This window comes from Malus domestica, chromosome 16 (genome assembly GCF_042453785.1).
Source record: "Malus domestica chromosome 16, GDT2T_hap1".
Taxonomy (NCBI): domain Eukaryota; kingdom Viridiplantae; phylum Streptophyta; class Magnoliopsida; order Rosales; family Rosaceae; genus Malus; species Malus domestica.
The window spans coordinates 12,272,487-12,292,243 of NC_091676.1; the positions used below are offsets into that span (position 1 = coordinate 12,272,487).

General features: G+C 38.9%; 1 protein-coding gene and 2 long non-coding RNA genes across 3 annotated transcripts; 2 read left to right on the top strand and 1 right to left on the bottom strand.

Annotated features, from left to right (window-relative positions):
* The first annotated feature begins 1,718 nt into the window (after positions 1-1,718).
* Positions 1,719-13,021, top strand: LOC139192937 (uncharacterized). Its single transcript, XR_011577499.1, has 2 exons — positions 1,719-2,187; positions 12,789-13,021. It is a non-coding gene; the product is annotated as an uncharacterized lncRNA (long non-coding RNA).
* A 447-nt stretch (positions 13,022-13,468) lies between these two features.
* LOC139192798 (uncharacterized) lies at positions 13,469-15,036 on the top strand. The gene is made up of 2 exons (XR_011577181.1): positions 13,469-13,991; positions 14,741-15,036. It is a non-coding gene; the product is annotated as an uncharacterized lncRNA (long non-coding RNA).
* Positions 15,037-18,325: 3,289 nt separating this feature from the next.
* On the bottom strand, positions 18,326-19,196 carry LOC103403673 (major strawberry allergen Fra a 1-3). The gene is made up of 2 exons (XM_008342515.4): positions 18,924-19,196; positions 18,326-18,799 (listed from the first exon to the last, which is right to left on the bottom strand). The coding sequence occupies exons 1-2, from the start codon at positions 19,105-19,107 to the stop codon at positions 18,504-18,506; spliced, it is 480 nt and encodes a 159-aa protein (XP_008340737.3). The 5' UTR covers positions 19,108-19,196; the 3' UTR covers positions 18,326-18,503.
* Positions 19,197-19,757: the final 561 nt, after the last annotated feature.

Consider the following 19,757-nt stretch of genomic DNA (forward strand, 5'->3'; position numbering starts at 1 on the left):
TTCATGCCAATACAAAACACAAAAACTTTAATTTTCCTCTCATTAGTTGTATTGTAATTAATATTTCTAGTTTTTTTTGTAGGGCTTCAAGGGCCCCTCCTAGTCTGATTTTTTGACTCTGCCACTGATCATAGCTATGAATACCCTTTATTTTTTAAAAGGTGTAGACTATTGAGTGTACAATTTTTGTATATAAGAAAAAAAGGTTCATCCATGTAAAAATGTGTTAGTTATATAAAATATATAGAAAACTTGAATGAACACTCATTATATGTTTGTACCAAATTTTTTTATATGTTCTAGTATTTTATACTATACATATCATCTATTTTAAAATTTATGTTTCCAATATAATTATATATTTTTTAGAATAAGAAAATATTTATTATATGTTTTATAATAAAAGGTAAATAAAACTAAAAGCAGACCTCCTAGACGCTTATACTGGTCGTAAGCTCTGACTGGTCGGCTGACTTGTACCTTTTAGAACGTTGGTATATAAGAATATTATTATTTTTCAATCATATAAAGTAGATAATATTATATATTTTTTCTCATTATCCGGTATCTTTTATGTCAGACCTAGAAAACCCATGTTTGGATGATTATGTATGTTGAACGTGGACGGATTTTTAGGACAACCAGCTTTTTGGACGTATCAAGACAAATATTGGTACCAATTTGCACGATCAGATTGGGTTAGAAGGTAGTTTGTTGAACGTGGGCGGATTTTTAGGACAATCAGCTTGTTGGATGTATCAAGACAAATTTTGTTACTAATTGCATGATCAGATTGATTAAACGGATATGACTTGAAAAATTAATTCCTACTTATTCATGCGGCCCGAATACAAAATGATCCACGTCTTTCGCATATTAACTGTACTTAATCATTTCTATTGTCAATAAAAAAAACGTTCCTCTTGAAAAGCTGTTTTTTTTCAAATTTATTATTATTTAAGGGGAGCAGGGAGGGGGAGAAAGAATAAGACAGTTTGAAACCATTACAATAGTTTTAAGAAGGGAAGTTTTGAATTTAGGACATATAGGTGGAAAATAGGGCTAGAAAAAAATTCCGAAAATCCCAAAATGTACCAAAAAAATCCCGATCCCGAACCATTCGATACGGAAATTGGTCTCACCATTTTAAGAGTTTGGTAATCCCAAACCGAACCGAAACCTTAATATATATATATATATATATATATATATATATAAAATATTCTTTTTGTTATGACAATTACTTATTGGTGCTTTTGTTTTAGTTAAAGCGGCTTAAGACTGTCTTTCAGCTTCATGCCACTAAAACAAACAAGCTAACTAAAACCTATATATCTTTCACCATCATTTTTCAGTCTGCGTCCACGAGCACTACAAAATAAAAGCTCATCTACCATGATAATTTTATCACGGGCTTTATGTGTCCGTTATAAAAACTACAAATTTATGACGGGCATAAGAAGCACGTGATAAATAACAATTTTATACCACAGACAAATTTAGTCTGTTGTAAAATAGCAGTGAATGACGATGCGCAAAGTTGCACATTGTAAATTTACTAAGCCACCATAGATAATGCTCATGGTCAATACTGTCTGTATCCATAGCGCCTTTTTGTTATCTACCACGGGAAAAATGTGTGGTATTGTACATGCTTAATTGAAAATTTTGGAGGAGGCTGGACACCAAAATTTTGCAAAATTTCAAACTATGTAATTATCTGTATTATTTAAGAAAATAAAAACTGAAACAATAATCGTTTAGAACCAGATAAACACCACACCACATCCATCGTGCAAAACTAGACCAGTAAAAGAAATCGAAGTAGTTTTCTAAACGTATGTCTATGAAGTGCAATTAAATTCTGAAACTAACTATCCACTTCTCCCACGACAGTTTCCTCCACAAAGGAAAAGCTATGTTGTTTATTCGATCCTCTCACGTACTTTTTTTATTGCAATTTTAGTTTATCTGGTTTATTTTTATTTATCGATTAGATTCCTCCATTAATTTGGTATTAAATTCTGCAATTGTTTTGTTGTTTTGGGTTCACTGTATTTCTGACTCTCCATTATGTTTATTAGGAGTTTTGATAAAGCTAGATTTCTTGTTTCATCGACTTTGGGGTAGAATTGTACAATGGCTGGCCAGTCCAAGAGTGAATCCACCTACGATTTCACTGGCAAGGTTGGTTTTTGACAAAAAAATATTATTTTCCTTTTCCATCTACTCTACAATTTGAAGTTTTGGTAAATTATTTTTGAACATTAACAATCGAACGCTCTCATATTTTGTTTTTAGGTTTACTGGGTTGTATCGGCAAAATCTTCCATCTATTTACTCCTCCTTTGTTAAATGAATCTCTATAATTTAGGTTTGATTTTTATGCTTCAGGATTCGTAGTTTACAATATATTCTTTTAAATTTCTAGGTTAAGTATTGGCTGATAATGCTTTCTCCAATTGAGTTGGCTGGCGCAGAGACCAAATGGTAGCGGTCCTCCTTGTGGAGGAATCTGCTAGAATTCTTTTTGCGCAAATTTTCTTTCTGTTTGGATCAAAACTTGAAACTTTGGGCTTAAGAAAGGAGCTAGCCCAAAAGGAGGCCCGAAGGGAAAGATAGCTGAAGCCCAGTCAAAGCCCAGAAGGCAGAAAGGGCATTTTCTGACTTGATGCAGCTCATGAAGACCACTTGCTTACCTACCCAAAGGCCAAGTGGTATAGACTGACCAGCTACACAGCCCATAAAAGTACTTTATGATGGCAGTATATGTAAAAAAGCTGATGAGTCATCACCCTTCAAACCGCATTCGGGCAAGATTGTTGCTACAGGAGACCAAGCCGAGTTGTCTATATAAGAAGAAAGAGAAACCAGGAATAAGGACACTCAATCAAATAAACAAATGCAAGCACAAACTCTGCCCAAAGCCAGATTTGCCTTCAAAACGAAGCTGTAGTCAGCCCAAGCATTCATCCCTCGCGGGATAAACCTTCACTCAAACTCTTGTAATAGCTCTGCTACCTTATTCAACCTTGCTGTAGTATCGATTCACTTTTGTAAATCTCTCTCCCTCCCTGAAGCTTTCATACCCTTGATAAACCACAAAGATAGGAACCTGCAAGACGACCAAGCTTGCCCGACAAGGTTAAACCTTGCCCGACCTTCTTTGTTTTTGTCTTTTCATTCATTAGCCTAGCAATATGTTGTATATTTCCAGTTATATTCAAGTAGTTATTTCTAGCAAAATGACTATTAAAAGGCTTTCTCAATACTTGGATCCGATTTGAATATATCTTCAGTGTTCAAACCAGATCCAAGTCCTAAGCCCTCGAGCATGTAAATCTGATTAGTTAAAAGTCCTTGGCCTCAAGGCATAAAAAGAACCTTATGTGGACTTAACCAATCCACGACAATCCTTGATAAACGAGAAGTTCGAAGTTACTTGGGGCGCAAGTAATCGACCTACCTCTTAGTCTTATTGCTATTACATTATGATTATCATAGAACGCTTAAGCATGGGAAGGATCCTGATAGGAAGCCTCAAGGCCTACACCTAAGGCCCCACGAAGGCACCTATTTGGATTCATTCCATTCTGCAGTCTAGGGCGTTTGAGTATAAGAACGAACTCTAATGGGAAGCCTCAAGGCCTACACCTAAGGCCCCACGAAGGCACCTATTTGGATTCATTCTACCTCTCGAACTCGGATAATCAGAAGTATAATAGTAATAAAGACTCATACATTCACGAGAACAAATATGATGTGTTCGAGCACTGGTTTAGTTATTGATAAGAAGTCTCAAGGCCTACACCTAAGGCCTCACAAAGGCACCTATTATAACTAACACGGTTTCTCGGGGATATACATATACAACCAAAACTCGACATCCATTTCATATCTGCCATACTAAAGATGGCAGTGGCACGCCTGAGCACTTAAAAGTTAACCTTGATTGTGAGCCTCAAGGCCTACACCTAAGGCCCCACAAAGGCATTTCTCAAAGTTAAATTTGTCCTTCTCTTTCAGCATTGCCCGACAAGCCTTGCCCGACAAGCCTTGCCCGACGCGACTTGCCCGACAAAGCCCGATAGTGAAGCAGAAGCCCGACAGCAGCCCTCAACCGACGCCAACCTTCCGGGGAGCTGTGTGCTCGTCGGCCAGAAAACATCCCCGACGGAAATTCCTGACGCAAACATAGTTTTGGCACGCCCGGTGGGATCCTACATGGATCAGAAGATATATGTCAAAATGCCAGAAGATTTGCAAACCACGTTAGTACAAATGTTACAAAGATTGGAGAAAGCTTCCACAGGCTTTAGAAAAGAAACAAACCTGGTTCCTCCCCAGGGAAAGAGACTTAAAAGTAGCCCGCCTGAAGAGTTGGTGGTAGACAAACCTGCGGTTCCCTTTTCAGAAGCCCCCGTAAATATGATCAATATGGCATGGGTTGAAAAGGGAAAAGAAAGAATCACAAGGGAACCAGAGGAAGAAAAATTGACTGAAAAACCTACTGGAGGGGTGATTAAATCGCCCGAATATCCAAAAGCAGCCATAATCAAGGGGATGGTTATGTGTAGTAAGTGCCAATGCGAGTGTGAGCTCGAAATTCCCCCGGCTGGAGTCCTCATTGATCATGAACTGATCAGGAGGAAGGAAGAGGATGAAAGGAGGAGAGCCCATGAAAAGATCAAGCAGGCTACGAAAAAAGACACTTCCCGAAGCGTTTTTCAACGATTAGGAGGTGATTCCCAACCCAAAGCTTTGTCAGAAGTATTTCGAAACCATGAGGCTTCTGAAGAGGCAGAAGATATGGAGGCCAAAATACGGAGGGGTACAGATCATCCTCAATATGGCCAGATGGGAAGGGAAATCAAGAGGATGGTTGGGATAACAAATCCTGTCATAAAAGAAAAACATGCCCACCTCGGGCGAAAATGGTACGTAGTCGGAAAGAACGGACAGCCTACCAAACAAATTGGATCCTCCATGGTCAGGAGAGTTCAAAGGCAGCACAAAGCCTACATGAATTCCCTGAAAACCCCTGCAACATCCGAAGCCTCCAAAAATCAAAAATTGGAGAAAACATCATCTGGGGGAAATAGTCAGCTCCATTGGAGAAGTAAGAAAGAGGTGGAAAAGGCCAATAGCAAGACGGAAGGCGAAGGGAATCACGTGCCGCAGAGCCAGCACCCTGGGAAGTATCGGATATTGAGGAGAGCTCAAGAAGATCTAGTCATGGTGCCAACCCCCGGGTGGAAGCCCGAGCCTATTTGCGTTAGAGCTGTTTCATCTGAAAGGATACCACCTTCTCTGCCCTTGGGGGATCCTTTTGGTGAAGTTCCAAGGCAAACGCTGTATGCGGGCATGAATCAACAGGAAGGGGCACCAGAACCACTACTTCCAGCCGATGCAATGGCCTGGTTGGACGAATTCATGGACCAGGTTGGAGGCAATAAATAAGATCTGCCCGAGCCTAGTAATTTTCATATCAACATGGCATATGTATTATCCGCCATGTTTGGTGTCAGACCTGATCAGCCCGCTACTATGGAAGATGATTACTTGACAACTGAGCCAATGATGGCACATGTCAATGTGGAGGTAGTCGAAGAGGGAGAAGCGGGTAAGGCTGAATCCACTGAAGCGTCCAAAGAAAGTCCTTTCAGGATTTACACAGACGAAATGGTGTTTAGCCGCCCGAACAGCTCGTTGGCCAATCATCTGAAGCCCATATATGTTGCTGCTCATTTGGAAGGTGTGCCCTTCAAAAGAATTCTAATTGATGGGGGAGCAGCTGTTAATGTGTTACCAGCCAAACAAATGAGGAAAATGGGAAGAGGCACGGATGATCTTATTCCCACAGGCCTCACAGTCTCTAGCTTCTCAGGTGCTATCACCAAAACTCATGGGATATTGCCTTTAGAAGTGGATTTGGGATCTAAACAGATTATGCTGGCATTCTTTGTGGTGGACTGCACTTCCACATATGGGGCCTTACTCGAAAGAGATTGGATCTATCAAAGCCTGGCCATACCCTCCACTCTTCATCAACAAGTGGCTGTTTACCATGAAGCGGGCACAGAAGGACCAGGCTTTTGGGAGATGGTAGAGGCCAAATCACGGCCATTTCTCCCCACAGCCAACGTTGCATAAGCAAGTTTCTACAACCCCAACGTAGGAATCTTGAAGTGTTCAAGAGCTGACGAGAACGGCCGCCCTACCAAGGTGACGGCCCAAAAGCTTTTGGAACAAGGAATGCTCCTTACTAGAGAGGAGTGGGATAGACCTTGTATCCTCCCAAATCCCCTACACCATCAATGACTAAACAAAAGAAGAAAGATCAGGTAACGGCAGTCAGATCCCTGATTAAAAGACTGTTGGTATATAGGAAGGGAAGAAGACAAGAAATGGAGCTCTTGGACAAAGAAGAGCAGAAATGGCAGGTGGGAACTTCAACCAGCCAACATGAAAGCAAGGACGAATCTTGCAGAGAAGAATTGGAAAGGGCCATTTAAATGGCCGAGTGCATTTATGACCTAGATGAGCCAGATGACTTGCCCGAGAGCCCGGAGTTGGTCGAATTTCTGTGTGCAGAACCTGATAAGCCACCACCAGAAGTCCAGGATCCTCTGGAAACTATTGATCTAGGAACAGAGGAGGATCCAAGACCAATACAAATTAGTGGTTTATTAGGGGTTGATGATCGGGCGAAGATTATCTGTCTTTTGCAAGAGTTCAAAGACTATTTTGCTTGGCATTATACTGAGATGCCAGGTTTAGATTCAGCCTTGGTAGAACATAGAATGCCCATCAAGGAGGGATATAAACATGTTAAGCAAGCACCACGAAGGATGTCAAAGGAGATAGAAGAAAAGGTCAAAGAAGAGATTGAAAGGCTATTAAAAGCTGGCTTTATCAGACCAACCAAGCATGTGGAGTGGTTAGCCAACATTGTACCCGTTTTAAAAGCTGTAACAAAAGTAGTACGATGTTGTGTGGATTACAGAAATATTAATGGCGCTACACCAAAAGATGAATATCCTATGCCCATGGCTGATTTATCCATAAATGCAGTAGCGAAACATAAAGTCCTATCTTTTATGGATGGGAATACCGGGTATAATCAGATAAAGATGGCTCCAGAAGATATACACAAAACAGCTTTTAGGTGTCCTGGTCATGTGGGGGCATATGAATATCTGGTCATGCCATTCGAGCTCAAGAACACTGGTGCAACTTACCAAAAAGCAATGAATGCCATCTTTCACGATCTGATTGGCCAAAACATGGAAGTATAAATTGATGACATAGTGGTGAAGTCCAAGACAGAAGAACAGCATCTGGAAGATCTCAGACAGACATTAGCAAGAATGAGGATCCACAAATTGAAGATGAATCCAAAGAAGTGTGCGTTTGGAGTAAGAGCAGGCAACTTCTTGGGATTCCTGGTGCATCAAAGAGGTGTTGAAGTGGATAAGAACAAATCTCGGGCAATAAAGGAGTCACCTTCACCCACCAACAAGGTGCAACTCCAGAGGTTACTGGGAAAAATTAACTTCTTGAGGAGATTCATTGCTAATTTAGCAGGCAAGATCCAGCCGCTGACTCCTTTACTAAGACTAAAAGATAAAGAGAGCTTCGAATGGGGACCGCCGCACCAACAGGCCTTTGACAGCGTCAAGGCCTATTTGACGTCTCCACCAGTGTTGGTGCCACCTCAAAGGGGAAAACCCTTGAAGTTGTATATTTCTGCCTCTGAAAAGTCAATCGGGAGTTTGCTAGCCCAAAATAATGAAGGCGGGAAGGAACAGGCAGTGTACTACCTCAGTAGAATTCTGACCGAGGTAGAGACAAGGTATTCCCCGGTAGAGAGATTATGCTTGGCTTTATATTTCATTGCCAGTAAATTAAGGCATTACATGTTACCTTGTCACGTACACATCATCGCCAAGACAGATGTGATAAAGTACATGTTGTCAAAGCCAATGCTCACAGGAAGGATTGGGAAATGGATTCTAGCATTATCAGAATTCAGTTTTCAGTACGTACCCCAAAGGGCAGTCAAAGGCCAAGCAATTGCTGACTTCCTGGCCGAGCACCAAGAATCTCAAAGTAAGGTAATCAATATCCCAGGAAGCCTGGAGGTTACTAGCATTTGGATCCCGCCAAGAAAAGATATTTCGGGCAAAGAAGACTGGGTCCAGCAAGAGATAAGAAGAGTGGCTGGTCTCTGGATCACTCATTGGAAGTTGTATTTCGATGGATCCCACACCCAGAAGGCTTCAGGAGCGGGCATTGTAATTGTAAACCCTCAGGGAGTTTATCATTATTATTCATTTCTCCTGGACTACCAAGGAAATACTAATAATCGAGCAGAGTATGAGGCCTTAATTATTGGTTTGGAAATCTTGATGGATCTGGGGGCAGTAGAGGTAGAGGTCTTTGGGGATTCAGAGTTGGTAATAAACCAGTTAAATGGGGAATTCAAGTGCAGACATATTACCATGGCGGGGTATTACTTGGCAGCTACGCAATTATTGAGTTTCTGGGATTCTCAGATATCGGTCAATCATATTCCCAGGGGATCCAACTTAGCGGCTAACGAGATGGCACAGCTAGCCTCAGGAGTGCCAATACATGAGAGAAAATATGGGATAGATGTCGAGATCCAAAGAAGAAACCTTCCTTCCATCTTAGAAAGGGGATTCAGTCTAGATGTAATGGTGCTAAAGGCCGAGATAGAAGATTGGAGGTCACCTATCATTCATCATTTGAAGGATCCTTCTTCGCCTACAAGTAAGAATGATAGACAGCAAGCAACCAAGTATGTCTTATGGGCAAAGAACTTGCTAAGAAAAACTCCATATGGGTTACTGTTGAAATGCTTGGGCCAGGAAGAATCCATGAGGGTAATGGCCGAAGTACATGAATGAGTATGTGGAGCACATCAGGCTGGAACGAAGATGAGATGGTTGCTTAGGAGGTATGGTTATTTCTGGCCCAACATGGAAAAAGATTGCAAGTCTTATGCCCGAGGTTGTGAAGAATGTCAAAGGCATGGACCTCTCCAGCATGTGCCCTTGGTACCTTTAAATCCAGTGGTCAAGCCTTGGCCCTTCAGAGGATGGGCGATGGACTTCATCGGGCAAATATATCCGGCTTCTAGTAAAGGGCATACCTTCATAATTGTAGCAACGGATTACTTCACCAAGTGGGTGGAAGCATCAGCAGTAAAATCCATAACTTCAGCCACAGTCAAGAATTTTATCGAGACCAAGATTTTGCACATATTTGGGGTGCCCGAAACTATAGTGACGGATCGTGGACCATCTTTTATTTCAAAAGAAGTTGAGGAGTTTGCAAGCAAGTACAAAATAAAGATGATCCAGTCCAGTCCGTACTACCCTCAATCAAATGACCAGGCAGAAGCCAGCAACAAGATCCTGGTCAACATTATCAAGAGGATGGTGATTGATAGTCCAGAAAAATGGCATGAAAATCTGGGGAACACTTTGTGGGCATACAGAACTTCTAAGAGAGCAGGAACAGGGACAACTCCTTATGCTTTAACTTTCGGGCAAGATGCAATGCTCCCCGTGGAAATCAATGTAAGTTCTGTAAGAATTCAAAATCAATTTGGATTGCATAGTGAAGAGTATATCGAAGCCATGTGTCAAGGAATTGAAGACTTGGATGCCGCCCGAATTGAAGCTTTGAACCAGATTCAAGAAGGAAAGCGAGTCGTTGCCCGAGCTTATAACAAAAAGGTGAAGATGAAATCTTTCAAAGAAGGGGATTTAGTATGGAAGACAGTCCTCCCTCTAGGAGCTCAGCTCAGGGGCTTTGGAAAATGGAGCCCGACATGGGAAGGTCCTTTCATTATTAGTCGCGTTTTGGATAGAAGGGGATACTACTTGGCGGACCTTGAGGGAAACAGGCATAAACATCCCATTAATGTTAATTTCTTAAAGAAATATTGTCCTACGTTGTGGGATCTCATAGATTGTTATATTGAAGAGGATGCAGGGTAAAGTAAGCTTCGGGATATCAATGTGCAGTGTATATTTACTAATCATTCAAGAAGATGGAAAGACAAGAGTTGCTGAGATAATGTATATTTCATTTCGACAAATTGATGAAATTTACAAAAGATTCAAAGCCGACGTATTACAATCAATTCTCCTGCTGGATGCAATGGTATCTTCAGCTGATCTTCCGATGTCTTCATGGATAGAACCCAATCAGGTGATCGGGTTGTGCGGCCAACATGAGCCTGGTAGAGGATCCTCAGACAGGACCATCACCATAGGTGATGGTCAAGCCCGACTTATCACCACAATAAGCAGGAAGACAAGCCTTCGAGAGGAAACCGCCTGACCAAGGGTGTTGGAGATAGCGGGGTGTTCGACCAAGGGTGTTAGAGATAGCAGTCCTTTGATGAAAGCCCTTTTTCTCACGAAAAGGGAGTTTTAGGAAACCCCACTCAAAGCCTAAGGAACCCATTTCTCAGTTTCTGAACGCTCGAGGAAGATGGAAGAGAATGCTGAAGAGGATTTGATGGCTTGACAGAAGAAATTCCAGGCCAGAATTTATAGGGCCCCAAAGGGTAGTTCAAAGGTCGTGAGAAGAGCAAGGGGCACGGGGTTGCCTTCATCTTGTCTAGAAAACACGAAGTTCCAAAAGATTGAGATACACGCATGCGGATATTCAATCAATGATGGCGCCTGGGATTCCAACCTTAACATTAATTGAAGGGGGCACTGTTTGGATCAAAACTTGAAACTTTGGGCTCAAGAAAGGAGCTAGCCCAAAAGGAGGCCCGAAGGGAAAGATAGCCGAAGCCCAGTCAAAGCCCAGAAGGCAGAAATGGCCTTTTCTGACTTGATGCAGCTCATGAAGACCACTTGCTTACCTACCCAAAGGCCAAGTGGTATAGGCTGACCAGCTACACAGCCCATAAAAGTACTTTATGATGGCAGTACATGTAAAAAAACTGATGAGTCATCACCCTTCAAACCGCATTCGGGCAAGATTGCTGCTACAGGAGACCAAGCCGAGATGTCTATATAAGAAGAAAGAGAAACCAGGAATAAGGACACTCAATCAAACAAACAAATGCAAGCACAAACTCTGCCCAAAGCCAGATTTGCCTTCAAAACGAAGTTGTAGTCAGCCCAAGCATTCATCCCTTGCGGGATAAACCTTCACTCAAACTCTTGTAATAGCTCTGCTACCTTGTTCAACCTTGCTGTAGTATCGATTCATTTTTGTAAATCTCTCTCCCTCCCTGAAGCTTTCATACCCTTGATAAACCACAAAGATATGAACCTGCAAGACGACCAAGCTTGCCCGACAAGGTTAAACCTTGCCCGACCTTCTTTGTTTTTGTCTTTTCATTCATTAGCCTAGCAATATATTGTATATTTCCAGTTATATTCAAGTAGTTATTTCTAGCAAAATGACTATTAAAAGGCTTTCTCAATACTTGGATCCGATTTGAATATATCTTCAGTGTTCAAACCAGATCCAAGTCCTAAGCCCTCGGGCATGTAAATCTGATTAGTTAAAAGTCCTTAGCCTCAAGGCATAAAAAAGAACCTTATGCGGACTTAACCCATCCACGACAATCCTTGATAAACGAGAAGTCCGAAGTTACTTGGGGCGCAAGTAATCGACCTACCTCTTAGTCTTATTGCTATTACATTATGATTATCATAGAACGCTTAAGCATGGGAAGGATCCTGATAGGAAGCCTCAAGGCCTACACCTAAAGCCCTACGAAGGCACCTATTTGGATTCATTCCGTTCTGCGGTCTAGGACGTTTGAGTATAAGAACGAACTCTAATGGGAAGCCTCAAGGCCTACACCTAAGGCCCCACGAAGGCACCTATTTGGGTTCATTCTACCTCTCGAACTCGGATAATCAGAAGTATAATAGTTATAAAGACTCATGCATTCACGAGAACAAATATGATGTGTTCGAGCACTGGTTTAGTTATTGATAGGAAGCCTCAAGGCCTACACCTAAGGCCCCACAAAGGCACCTATTATAACTAACACGGTTTCTCGGGGATATACATATACAACCAAAACTCGACATCCATTTCATATCTGCCATACTAAAGATGGCAGTGGCACGCCTGAGCACTTAAAAGTTAACCTTGATTGTGAGCCTCAAGGCCTACATCTAAGACCCCACAAAGGCACCTCTTAAAGTTAACTCTGTCCTTCTCTTTCAGCATTGCCCGACAAGCCTTGCCCGACGCGACTTGCCCGACAAAGCCCGATAGTGAAGCAGAAGCCCGACAGCAGCCCTCAACCAGCACCAACCTCCCGGGGAGCTGTGTGCTCGTCGGCCAGGAAACATCCCCGACGGAAATTCCTGACGCGAACACTTTCTTTAGTCCTTTTATTTATTTTAATTAATTATCTTTGCTTTCTTAAATATTTTGTGTTGCTCAGTTTCAATAGTTAGTGGATTTTTTCCCATTTAATAAGCTTGCTCGCATTAAAATTAATGGGATATATAGTTAATATGTACTTGGGTTTTTTAATTATTATTTTATTTTTATATTAGTGTAATCGATGAGTAGATTGAATTTGTATATGATGCTCTTCATAGATGAGTTTTCTTTCAAACCTTTATATATGAATAAACTTTATGATATTAGATTTATTGATGTTCCAGTAATTGGATGGGACTGTTTAAAACTATCAGTTTTGTTATGCTTCATTTTTATTAGATAAATTAGATTTTCTTTTGATCCATGTGCTTATGTCTATACAGATAAAGAGAGCAATTAGTGAGGTTCAAGCATTAGGAGCAATATTTCACTTTCAAAGGACTTCATTTGGAGGTGTCTAAAGAAAAGTGAAGTATTTCAAGTGACAATTTCCTTGTTTTTAAAGGCATATTTGGTAATTCATGTGTAGTTTAAATCACGGGTGGCGTTGTTAACTTTGCACCTCTTGTAATACAATTTGGTATTCTTAGTATAAATTATTGGTGGTGTTGTTAGCTTTGTACATCTTGTGATACGTTTTGACTATATGATTATTCATGAAATATTGTATTATAGTAAATGTGCAATTTTGTTGTTTCTTTATATATTTTAAATTAATTTTTATTTATTTTAGAAAACATTTTATAACAGGCTTTATGTGTCCACGAGCACTACAAAATAAAAGCTCATCTACCATGATAATTTTATCACGGGCTTTATGTGTCCGTTATAAAAACTACAAATTTATGACGGGCATAAGAAGCACGTGATAAATAACAATTTTATACCACAGACAAATTTAGTCTGTTGTAAAATAGCAGTGAATGATGATGCGCAAAGTTGTACATTGTAAATTTACTAAGCCACCATAGATAATGCTCATGGTCAATACTGTCTGTATCCATAGCGCCTTTTTGTTATCTACCTCGGGAAAAATGTGTGGTATTGTACATGCTTAATTGAAAATTTTGGAGGAGGCTGGACACCAAAATTTTGCAAAATTTCAAACTATGTAATTATCTGTATTATTTAAGAAAATAAAAACTGAAACAATAATCGTTTAGAACCAGATAAACACCACACCACATCCATCGTGCAAAACTAGACCAGTAAAAGAAATCGAAGTAGTTTTCTAAACGTATGTCTATGAAGTGCAATTAAATTCTGAAACCCACTATCCACTTCTCCCACGACAGTTTCCTCCACAAAGGAAAAGCTATGTTGTTTATTCGATCCTCTCACGTACTTTTTTTATTGCAATTTTAGTTTATCTGGTTTATTTTTATTTATCGATTAGATTCCTCCATTACTTTGGTATTAAATTCTGCAATTGTTTTGTTGTTTTGGGTTCACTGTATTTCTGACTCTCCATTATGTTTATTAGGGGTTTTGATAAAGCTAGATTTCTTGTTTCATCGACTTTGGGGTAGAATTGTACAATGGCTGGCCAGTCCAAGAGTGAATCCACCTACGATTTCACTGGCAAGGTTGGTTTTTGACAAAAAATTATTATTTTCCTTTTCCATCTACTCTACAATTTGAAGTTTTGGTAAATTATTTTTGAACATTAACAATCGAACGCTCTCATATTTTGTTTTTAGGTTTACTGGGTTGTATCAGCAAAATCTTCCATCTATTTACTCCTCCTTTGTTAAATGAATCTCTATAATTTAGGTTTGATTTTTATGCTTCAGGATTCGTAGTTTACAATATATTCTTTTAAATTTCTAGGTTAAGTATTGGCTGATAATGCTTTCTCCGATTGAGTTGGCTGGCGCAGAGACCAAATTGGAGCGGTCCTCCTTGTGGAGGAATCTGCTAGAATTCTTTTTGCGCAAATTTTCTTTCTTTAGTCCTTTTATTTATTTTAATTAATTATCTTTGCTTTCTTAAATATTTTGTGTTGCTCAGTTTCAATAGTTAGTGGATTTTTTCCCATTTAATAAGCTTGCTCGCATTAAAATTAATGGGATATATAGTTAATATGTACTTGGGTTTTTTAATTATTATTTTATTTTTATATTAGTGTAATCGATGAGTTGATTGAATTTGTACATGATGCTCTTCATAGATGAGTTTTCTTTCAAACCTTTATATATGAATAAACTTTATGATATTAGATTTATTGATGTTCCAGTAATTGGATGGGACTGTTTAAAACTATCAGTTTTGTTATGCTTCATTTTTATTAGATAAATTAGATTTTCTTTTGATCCATGTGCTTATGTCTATACAGATAAAGAGAGCAATTAGTGAGGTTCAAGCATTAGGAGCAATATTTCACTCTCAAAGGACTTCATTTGGAGGTGTCTAAAGAAAAGTGAAGTATTTCAAGTGACAATTTCCTTGTTTTTAAAGGCATATTTGGTAATTCATGTGTAGTTTAAATCACGGGTGGCGTTGTTAACCTTGCACCTCTTGTAATACAATTTGGTATTCTTAGTATAAATCATTGGTGGTGTTGTTAGCTTTGTACATCTTGTGATACGTTTTGACTATATGATTATTCATGAAATATTGTATTATAGTAAATGTGCAATTTTGTTGTTTCTTTATATATTTTTAATTAATTTTTATTTATTTTAGAAAACATTTTATAACAGGCATTGATCATGGTCAATTAGTAATCCACAACGGTCGTAGCGCATGGTGTTTAACTCTAATCCATCAGGGGCACTGTCCGTGATTATTATGTAATTAACAACGTACTTTGTCCATGGTAAAAGTTATGACTTTTTATCACGTCTAGATACTTAACGGGTATATTGTCCATGGTGAATTGCAATTTACCACGGGCATTCACCGTGAAAGATGTGGGTTTGTCTTCCAGTGGAGCCATGTGTCCTCAATAAAACAAAGAATATATTATACATCTTTCGTCCTAATAAGTAGGTAGTAGGATTTGAATGCCAATGCTTTCAAGATGGAAAGGAAAGTGGTCACTACTCCTGTTGTTTATCTGTCTACAGATTTTAGGGTTATTGATTAATACTATGTTGTTTATCAGTCTCCTATTCATTGTTATTCAACCCCTACAATGACTGCCATCTTTACAGAATTGATAAGCCCATTGTTTGTCAATATAAACCCCACTTTAATATTCAGTTCAAAATTCAAATAAATTAAAAAATCCCAACAATTTGGGCTTGAAGGCCCAATCCAGAACTAACCCGAAATCCCCAACCCCAAAAATTAGGAATTCTTAAACTTCGGTTCGATTTCGGATTTTAGAATCATGTCCCGAAAATTATTGATTGGGATTTGGTTCGAAATTCCTACCCGAACCGGCCCTAGTGAAACCCAATATTTTATCTACTATAATATTGGACAATACCATTAAAAAGCTGTTCTATATAAACACTCTTTCAAGTGATCATGCACTCTTTGAATTAAAAATTTTCCCTTTTATAAATTTTTTAGATTGTCAATGTTGATTCCCTTTTATATCAATTTAGATTTTCCTTGTTATTTTTTGGATGTATTTGTTGATTTGCCCCCTAAACTTGTATAGAGGTGTCAATTTCTCTCATAAACTTTAATTTTAGCCGATTACCTCCATGAATTTTTATAATTAGCCAATTTCCCACATGAACTTTAACTTTAGCCGATTAACCCCCTAAAATATTATAGAGTAAATTACACAAAACTATCTCAACTATAGGTCAAACCACAATCTCATACCTTATGGTTTAAAAATTGGGAGTTTTAACGAAAAACTACATTTTTATACTAAAAAGTCAAACATGGTATTATTCATTTTATCCTTTATTTTGTCCTTATCATTAAAACTCAAAGTTTTCAAGCCATTTTCATTAGTTTTTCTTTAAAAATTACAATGTCATACCTCATCTTACGAATTTATTGCAGTGTTAGACCTCCGTCAAATTTTCTATCAATTTTTCTATTAAATGTTGACGTGACTTACAACATAACCCACTCCCTACCCCGACTAAATTAAAAAATTAATTAAATATTAAAATTAAGAATTAAAAAGCGTGGGATCCACCCCCACAAACCCATCATTCTTCCCCATTACACCGACGACATCCCATCTCCAGGCACCCAACCTCACCACCCTGCTTCCCCAGTACGCCCGCCGTCCTCCTCCTCAAACCCCCAGAACAGCAGAAGCCACCACGTCGTCATGCTCATCCTCCTCGGCTTCCTTCAAGGGCTGCTGCTGCCGTCTCTTCTTACTCTTCTCCTTCCTAGCACTCCTCGTCCTCGCCGTCGTGCTCGTCATCATACCTCCGCCTCAGTCTCTCTCTCTCTCTCTCAGCAGTCACGTGCTCTTCTCAACCGCTAACCCCAACAAGGTCGGGATCAAGTACGACGAGTCCAGGTTCACTGTCATGTACCTTGAGATTTCATGGGCAAGGCCTCCATCCCCGGCTTCTACCAGGACGCCGACACTATCGGCCAAGTCGTCGCCACCATCGCCATCAATCGAGTCAATTTTCTGACGCTGCTAATTTAGTCTGCGACGCTTCCCTCAATGTGTTTCCTGCATCAAAACCCACTTCCCAATTTTTCTTTGAATTCTGTTCGGCTACTAAGAAAATCACAGAAACCCACTATCTTCGGTGGGGGAGAGTTCTTGGAGCTTTGGTTCTTCCAGAAGAGAAAGGGTTGAAGTGGAGGTGGAAAGAAGGGGAGGAGAGCAACGGAGGGAGGGGGAGTCGAAGGTGTGGCGGAGGAGGTTGAGGTGGAGGCAGGTGGTGAGGTTGGGTACCGGAGATGGGATGTCTTCGATGTACCGGGGAAGAAGGATGGGTTTGTAGGGGTAGGTCCCACGTTTTTTAAAATAAAAATTTAAATGATTTAATTTTTAATATTTTAAATGATTTAATTTTTTTAATTTTTAATATTTAATTAATATTATGTATCCCTTTCTAGCATTTCTCCTAGAATTTTACATGTCAAATGGTGAGTGAAAAAAATATACAGAAAAGATAACTAGCATTTCTCTTATCTCCAACAAGTCACGCACCATTTACTTGATCAACGCATAATCACATAGAGACTACTGCAGGGTTAGTCTAATAAGACCTTTTGAACAAGGAAGTAAATCCATGCCCGTACCATCAAGTATGAGTTCTGTCTTATAGGACCAATTGGAAGTGCTTTTTCAACCATGTATGCAAAGTGTGGGAATTTGCAAGCAGAATGCTTATGAAGTAGAATCCCATTGTTCATAAGCATTCTCAATTTCTCAGGGAAAAAGAAGATGAAGATGGTGATGTTTTTTAATATTTAATTTATTTTTTTATTTATTTTTCTATAAAGTAATAAATATTTTCATTATTATTGAAGCATTAGTTATGAGGGTAAAGTTGTCAATTTATTAGCAAAATGTTGACTGAAGGGGCTATGCACAAGTGAATTAAAATATAAGAGGGTGTTAATGTAATATTTCAAACGTGAGGAGATTTTGTGAAAACTTGTTAAACTTCTAGAGGTGTTATTGTAATTAACCCAACCATTGCAACATATTTATCACGTCTGCTTTTTCGAAATTTCCTGTGTGCTTCTCTCTTTGTCACTTTCAACATGAATTTTCAATATAATTGAAAAACCACATCGTATATTAGTTTAGTTATGTTATACCAAGTATATCGTCGTCCAAAATTAAACTTTTTATCTTTTCTTCTCAATCATTTGACCAAACTTCTTGTTCTGAACAAGTAGAGCTCAAGTTTACATAGGAGAACACGTCTGCACATTTGTTAATTTAAGGGGGCCTTTATTCAACGAATTTTGAGGTGAAATTTATGAAATTGGAAGGGAAAAATAATACTCCAAGGTAAATATCATCAAATAATTTACATTTAACTAGTATATATATGTTTTATTTATTGAGATTAAAATCAAATACAACAATCCTTTTTAATATATCCAAAGTGCAAGTCAAAGAATTGCTTTGGTACGATAATAAATTGAACCACACAGCTGAGTAAACAGAGAAAGCAAAACACAAGATTGTTGCCAGATGGATGGTCTTAGTTGTAGGCATCAGGATTGGCCACAAGGTAGTTCTCAATAAGCTTGAACAGACCATGGGCCTTGTCTTTGCCAGCCTTAACATGTTCTTCTTTGATCTCAACATCTCCCTTAGTGTGGTAGTGGCTGGTGTTCTTGATGATGGAACCACTGCCAGATGCCACCAACTTAATTTCATAAGAGATCTTCTCAATTTTGTCAGAAATGGCATCCCCTTCAATCAAGCTATAGCTATAGTCAAAGTTATCTTTGTCAATTCCCTCAACCTTGTGCTTCACATAGCTGTATTCACTCCCTGTCAAATGAAAATGAAATAGAAATTAAGATGTTAGCTAGTATTTTCGATATATATGTGTGTGTGTGTGTTAAATAGGTAAAATTAACAAGTTAATGAATAAAACTGTGGAAATTAAACTAACCTTCACCAAAGCTAACTTTCTTGATGGTTCCAACACCGCCATCTCCCTCGAGAATTTCAACAGTTTTGACTGCTTGTGGAGCAATCTTCGGAATGAGATTGTCAGCATCAAGAACAAGGGCATTGTACAACCTAGCAGGGGGGATGATTGAGGCGTATTCGGTTTCGTATGTGAGGACACCCATGATGATTTTTAAGGGCTTGGAAAATGATCAAGGAAATTAATGAAAGGAGGATGCTAGGAGGATGATCGATGTTGAGGTGAGAAAATGTTCTCTCCATAGGGTGGTATTTATAGATTTGGTATGGAGGGTATATGTGTAAAGTAACCCCGCTCCTTATGTATAATTTCAAATGCATGCATAAAAAAAAAACAAAGAAAAATCAATGTATAAATGTATTAGTCAAAGAAAGCCACCAATAGAAACTTAATACAAATTTATTATATGAAGATATTATTGAAGGTGTAACATTATCTTCGACATAAAAGAAAAGACAATCTTACAATGTCGGTGGGCTGTTTGATGATGAGATGCTTACAAACCATAATTTGGATAATGGCACAGGTGGCGAGGATGACACAGGAGAAATATCATGATCAGTACGTATAGTATAAGGTATAACATACAAGAACTTGGTCTCTGAAGGCTAATTAGGTGTAACTTTTTTTTTTAATTTTTAATGCATATCAACAAAAAAAAAAAATACTTGAACATTATTCTCTCACTTTGTTGATACCCTAAGAAAAGAAAGTACTTGTATTCCTTGATTGAATAAAGATTATTGTTCAACTAACACAGTACTAATGAGGTTATTTAATGTAAATTTTTATCAC